At 31.2% G+C, this 7,269-nt stretch overlaps 1 protein-coding gene across 4 annotated transcripts in view; it reads left to right on the forward strand.

Moving 5' to 3' along the window:
* TRDN (triadin) overlaps positions 1-7,269 on the forward strand; it is a 241,034-nt gene that overhangs the window by 106,900 nt on the left and 126,865 nt on the right. For 3 of the 4 annotated variants that reach the window (XM_011358757.1, XM_011358759.1, XM_011358760.1), the window contains one exon: positions 5,442-5,624. In XM_011358757.1, the coding sequence (XP_011357059.1) occupies positions 5,442-5,624 (183 nt within the window). Of the gene's footprint in view, positions 1-5,441; positions 5,845-7,269 lie in introns of those variants that run through there. The other variant, XM_011358761.1, reaches the window with a different exon arrangement.

Genomic DNA, 7,269 nt, shown 5'->3' on the forward strand with positions numbered 1-7,269 from the left:
ATATAGCCTTAAAACTAGTAGGGATGTTAGAAGGGATCATCCCAGTTAATTACCTAACTTAACAGATGAAGAAACTGACCTCCAGGGAGAGAAAATTTAGCGAGATCATATAACTAGTATGTAATTGCATTAAGACAAAACTCCTAAGTGAACTAAGTATAAATCAAGTATTCTTTCCAAAAATGAATAAATTATTTCAACAAATATTTAGTTAATATTGCATTATTTATTGTTATGTAAAAAATTAGCACAAATTTTTAAGCTAAAGTCAACACACCTATATTATCTCACAGTTTCTGTGGGCCAAGAATCTGGGTATGGCTTAGATCAGCCCTCTGCTTCACAATGTTACACAAGACTGCAGTCAATATATTAGACAGGACTGCAGTCCCAACTTAAGGCTTAACTGGGGAAGGATCATTTCCTACTTCATTTACTTAATCATTGGCAAAATTCAGTTCTTCAAGGCCTGTTGACTGAGGGCCTCGCCTCTTTCTGGTTGTTATCAAGAGACCTTTTTCAGTTCTTTGCCACATGGGTCTCATTAATATGATAGTTAGCTTTGTCATACCTAGCAAGAGAGAAAAATCAGCTAGTAAGAGAGAAATAACAATCTTATGTAGACTGGTCATTGAAGTTACATATTATTGGTTAGCAGCAAATTTCTAAGCCAGTTTGTTTTCAAATGGAGAAAATATGAATACCAGGAGGTGGGGATCATTGGGGCCATCTTAAATCACCCTGGCCTGCCATAAATCACAAGTACTTTATTTATATACTTATATTCTTATGAGATCATAGATATAAACAAACATGTATGTGTATATGTGTATACATGTAAATGTATGTGTATATATGCATGTGTATATATATACACACACTGATATAAACAAACATGTATGTGTATATGTGTATACATGTAAATGTATGTGTATATATGCATGTGTATATATATACACACACTGATATATAATTTTTATTTTTATTTTTATTTTATATATATATGTATATATATACACACACATTGTTGGAAATGTGAGAAATGCATAGGAAATACTCTTTGTATAATGGGCAATTTTGGAGAAAACAGATTAAGATTAAAATGTCACATTATAGAATGTAACATTTAAATTAGAAACAAAGATAACCTATCATATTTGTAAGGTTTGATCAGAGTTAAAGCAGAATCACTATCTGCAGACCTTTGATTCCCAGAGGCACTCTCATGGAATACAATATGTTCCTTGCTCTGTTTCAAGCACAGCCTGGCCAAGAGCAACAGGCTGAACCACCTCAGGACTTCCTACTGGGGAAAAATGGGCCTCATGTGTAGGATCTCATCTCCACTGTGAAAACTAGCCTGTTTCATTAAAAATAACAAAGACAGGGAAAAAGAAGAAAAAGAGAATGATAGAAATAAAAAAGCATGATGTAAGCCAAGTTTGGGCCAGGCTCTCTAACAGACCCAGAAATAACAACATTCAGTTACCTGTGAGTTTGATGAAGTAAGGTCGCTTACTGTTTTGATCACTTTCAGAAATCTTTCTACTGTTTTCACTCATCTGCATATATTTATATCTCCCTTCATGTGTCGTAAAATATATTTTTGGTATCATCCTCAGAGGTTATTAATAATATCACACGAATTAGTTTAATGGGGAAAAGGGTCAAGCATAATGGTTCTATTACTTTTACTCTTGACTCATTAGTTGCACCACCTTTGGCAAATGGCTTTTTGATTCCTAGAGCTCTCATTTGTAAAATAGTAATTCCTGCTATACATCAAACTGTGTGTAAGTTCTAGGGTAACTCCAAAGAGTTCTAGGAATGTCGTGTATGTGAATATTAATAATTTATATCAATATTAAACATTTCTATGTATTTTTTTCCAAAAACAAAATTCTTTTGCTCACATTATTTTACTTACTTTCACAGCTTCCATAAAGGAAGAGACAGTTACAGTAGTATTATGTTTTTAATGCAGGGAAACTAAAGCACAGAGAAGTCAAGCAGTTGGCAGTTCCTTAATGAATGAGAGTTGAAATTTGTTATGTCTTAACACCAAAAATATACAGTATGTTATTATGTTTATTGAGTAATGTGGTTTCCCTGCTTTGGCAAACATTTCGATTCTGGTACAGTCACTTATGGGTAATGTTATTTGCAAAATTAGATCAAATTTGCTGATATCATTCTTTTGATTAGACCATTCTGTTTTACATTTGCTAAAGTCATGAATTAAATGTCTTCCTTTTTGCTTTTTTGTTCCTTAATGAACTCCTAAGTCTAAATATCACTTAAATTATTTTTGAGAAAAATCAAGAAGATTATTTTGGCAAGTAACTTAAGAACACTAACCCATTTTGACAGAAATAAATAGACATTGGGTGTTGCTTTAGTTTCATGTTATTGTTCATATCATTGTTGAGTTCTCATTCATTTTTTTATTTTTTATTATTTTTATTTATTTATTATTTTTTTAGGTGAGGCAGTCCTCGGTTGACCTCACAGATTGCAAGGACTTTGTCAGCTTACAATCCTTTATTTTTTTATTTTTTATTATTTCCTAGGTGGTCTCCCATCCAAATACTAACCAGGCCTGACCCTGCTTAGCTTCCAAGATCAGACGGGATCAGGCTTGTTCAGGGTGGCATGATTGTAGACTCATTTTTGTTTTTAATGTAAGGTAAAGTTATTTATTTCAAAGAGAAAGATCACTGACAAATGTCTAAAATTGGTAGGGAATATTTTGTTACTTTTATATTCAAAACCATTGATAAAAATGAGTTTGTTTTAGATGTGATCTTGTCTTTAAGAAAATGATCTTTGTTCCTGTACAAATTATAATGGCATTAAAAGTAGATCTGAATTTCTCATATCTTTAATTTTACAGTATCAATCTAAAGTTAAATCGACTGCTACTGACAAGGAATGGATAAGGTGTCATTTAGGGTAACTAAATTAAGAATTTCACACACAAAAAAGGTATAAACAAAAAACTAGTTGGCAAATATTCCAAGTTTTGTCAAGTTTATTTCTCAACACATATTTACATATGCAATCTATAACACTATATTATATACATGATCGGAATATATTAAAATATTTACTGTTTTCACTCCTGGATCAAAATTGCTAATTTAGTAAACATTTATTCTGCGTTTCCTCTGAAAAAAGCACTGTGTTAGACATTATGATGCTGCAAAAATGAATATAGATTTCTATTCTAAAATTGCTTTCAGTTTGTAGGGAAGACACATATGTGATCAACCATCTGTAATAAAAGATATATTACAAGGAATAACATATATACTTTAATAAAAGTTGAGGCAAATGGAAGCTCAGGTGAACAAATGGTTAATTCCAATGACAGAGTCATTAGTTGCATATAAATTGAACAGACAAAAAATTTATATATGTGGAAAACATGAAAAATATAGAGAGTGATACCTGGCAATGTTTGACATGTGGAAAATACATGCAATATATATATATATTTTTTAAAAAACTAGGTTAGCGGAGGAAGAAATTTTTAGAAAGATGCTGTGAGAGGAGAGATAGGATGGAACCACATGTGTTTAAATGCTGTACTAAGCTTTCTTCAGTAAGGGATATTATTCTGCTGATCTTTAGAGCTCCAGAAACTAGCAAGTCCAGGCCATGGTAGGCTCTGTGGAAGATTTTGTTAGGCAAACATATATGAGTTATATATATCTGAGGTACTGTTGGCTATCTCAGTGGAACTTCCTCTCCAGACAAAACGTAATAAATATTTGGTGTGCAGTTCTGGAATAATATTGATTTAAAGTCATTTGCACAGAGCTGATGGCTTCAGTCACAGAAATGAGTCTGTAGTAAGAAAGAGTAGAAATCAGCAAAGGAGATTTAGAAATGGTTTAAAGAGTGTAGAATAAAATCCCCAATTGAATATTGTCACAGAAACCACAAAGATATTGCAGGTTTGTGGAGAAATTAGGTAATTTTTTTATATGTGAATTTTATTTATGGTCAAGTAGCTTGGAAACAGTACATAGTATAATTTCTCTCCTTGAAGATTCTCAATACAATTCAGCTTTGAGAAATCCATATTAAAGAATCTGGTTTAAATTAGTGTTTTCATATTTATTTGATCTTAGGAATATCTCCCCTCCCACTAACACAGTATCAACATCTCCCTGCAAAGTTTCTGAGAAACAGTGCTTTGGGAGGTGGTGGTCCATTCAGTTGAATGCAGTACTGCAGATGATTCTGGTTTTGCAAGCATCAGGCATTATCATTTTCATTCTTTCTTTTACTTTTCACTGGATCTCACAATATTACCTTAACTTAGTTTTAAATCATTGCTTTATGTACTAAAATCAAGAAACTTGATTATAATATTTTCATCAAATTCTTCAAGTTAAGTGACAGTAAAGGCTAGCCATTACATTGGTAAATAACGTGAGAGAGTTCAACATTGTAGTAGGTTTACTGTGGCATCTGCTAATGTTGAGTGATCCCATAGAGTAAATAATGTCCAATATACAGTATCTATTATAAACAATTTCTATAAATGTATACTATATTATTATAGCTTTTTTAAATAATGAAAAATTCAGACTGATTAATTCACATTTCCAGTTCTCTCCCTCCAAATGCATATAATAGCAAATAAAAACTATGTTTGTATAGAAATATATATATATTAAAATCCATATGTATGTTTATATGTAATCTAACTTATAGCTTATATTCTTGTTTACCAGAATATATTTAAGGGCTTTAAAAGTGATTAGAATTATTATTTCTGATTTAAGATCGTCAAGAGCCAATAGTCAGTTTCTGCTCTTTTTGTTTTTTTGTCTCTTTAAAGTCAAATCATTGGGGACTGAATGTCTCTGAGTCATCCATTAATGGATTTTATTGTTTTATTTCTATCAGTCACAACCACTGTGAGTAATTTTATATTTGCATCCCTAATAGTTATCTTTAAAAAAATACTGTGTTGATGGTTTAGTTTCTTGAATGACTTTTAAGATATTTCAGTTATGGAACACAATAATTCTATTCTTTCAAAAGGTTTCTTTTATTGGGCTTTTTGGTTTGGGCATTGACTTTCATCAAACATGCCTGTATATCCTGCATATATCAAATGCCTCATTCATGACATGCTAATTTCCTGACTACCTAAAAAATGATTGTTTTCATGTAAAAATTAAGAAAGAACCCAACTTGCAAGTAAGCTACTTTGTGGGTGTGTATGTGCGCTCTAACATGGCACTTTACAAACTGTATAAAAGTCAGATAATAGTATCTGTGTCAAAGATTTATCTCAGGGACACTCTTTTTCTATTTTTTTTCTTTTCTCTTTCTTTTAAAATTGTTCTTAAAAACCAATGAAAGATTAAATGCTCCGTTGGTAAATAAACAAAAACAATTCAACTTTTCTTAAATCTATACAGAAGAGAAGAAAGCTAAGACCAAGGAAAAGACTGAAGAAAAGACTAAAAAGGAGGTGAAAAGTGGGAAACAGGAGAAGGTGAAGCAAATGACTGCAAAAGTAAAAGAAGTACAGAAAACATCATCTAAACCCAAAGAGAAGGATGAAAAAGAGACCGCAGCTGTGTCTAAACATGAACAGAAAGGTAAACATTCAGATGAGGCGCCTGGAGGTTCTAAGCGAATATTGGGCAAGAAGCAGATGCAATGAAATTAAAATCTGAAAAAGACTGAGATCAGACATCAAATGGGAGAAAAAGACTTGTATAAATAAATATACCTGGAAAGAAATACAGTAAATTGGGTATTAAAATTTATTTACAGAAATACTTAAATGTGTTCACATATCTAAAGATGCATTTTGAAGTATTTTTGAAAAGGAATTTGAGTTAATATTCATGGTTATTTAAAGGTTGGTGATAAATGTTGAATTCTCGAGACATGAGATTTCTATTGAGGTAGAACAAAAATTATATGTGTTCTGCCTTGGAGAACAGCAGTCCAGGAAAAAGTGATAATACTCCAGGAGTGCTTTAAAGGGGGTGTATGTTCAAATCTTATAGAATAAATATCATAGAAACTATCTATACATTCCTGTTGCCTCTGTAAGAATGTATAATTTAGAATATACACTGAGTTATTGAATTCAATTAATTCATTAGGCAGGAAGGTTTAGGGAAAAGAACCCTTAAGTTTCTTTGACAGCATCTATTGACTAAATGTATGACTTTAGAAAGCTCTGTATCTGACACATTGTGCTGATCTTCATTCAACAAGAGTGATGTCAAATTTACATCCCTACTTATAGAAATAGAGCATTTAAATGGAGGTGAAATAGAAATCTGAAATTCTTTATGGAAAGCTGCTATGTGAACATAAAAGGATAGAGTTTTAAGAGGGCCACTGAGGGCCTTACTGTCTCACATCTCTGTCCCTTGTTGAATCTTTTTTTTCCATAAGTACATTCCTGGCTCCAGGCTGCTACACAATCCTGACACTACTCATGCAGAATGTGGGATCTACTTTGTAAGGACTATTTCTATAAAGGTTTCTTGGGTGTGTTGCAAACAAAAGTTTTCTTTGCTCTGGTAGTTTTGAATAATTTTATTTAAAGACTAAAATTAAGAAATGTTTTTAGATTTTCATTAAAATATTTCAAAACTTTATTACTGAGTAAGCTATTTGAACAATGAAACTGAAAATAATTTTTCCATTATAAAATACAAAATATGAAATATACCATCCACACTTTTTTTAGTCCTACATACAGGTGAGATTATATGGTATTTGTCTTTGCAATTAACTCTTGTTTTTATCTTAGAATTACTTTTTCCTCTGAATTCATAAGTAATGCTTTGATTTATATCAAAAAATAAAAATATACAAAATATCTATATTCTTAAATTGTATTTTAAAAAAGAAAGGAAGGCAAAAAAAGAAAGAAAAAACAATTTACTTTGCGTTTTAGATTGCTCTTTAAAAAAGAAGAAAATCACATGAAATCAGCTGAAACATACCAAGCATATTTTTACTTTTTGTCCATAAATATAGTATGGAAAAATTCATGCCAGTTACATATGGGAGTATCAAAATTCTTATCTAGCTAAACTAACTAGAAACATGAGTATACTTTCTGATGTTCATTTTTAATATCTTCAGTTTCTTGGGTGCCTAATTTTATTGATGAAAACACATCATTAGAACATTTTCAAATGATATTTATTTTCTGGGTAACATATATTGTATTTTATTTCTATCAGTAAAAAGATTTATTAAAGATAGCATTGTATT

The sequence above is a fragment of the Pteropus vampyrus genome, unplaced genomic scaffold, assembly GCF_000151845.1.
Source record: "Pteropus vampyrus isolate Shadow unplaced genomic scaffold, Pvam_2.0 Scaffold43, whole genome shotgun sequence".
Lineage (NCBI taxonomy): Eukaryota > Metazoa > Chordata > Mammalia > Chiroptera > Pteropodidae > Pteropus > Pteropus vampyrus.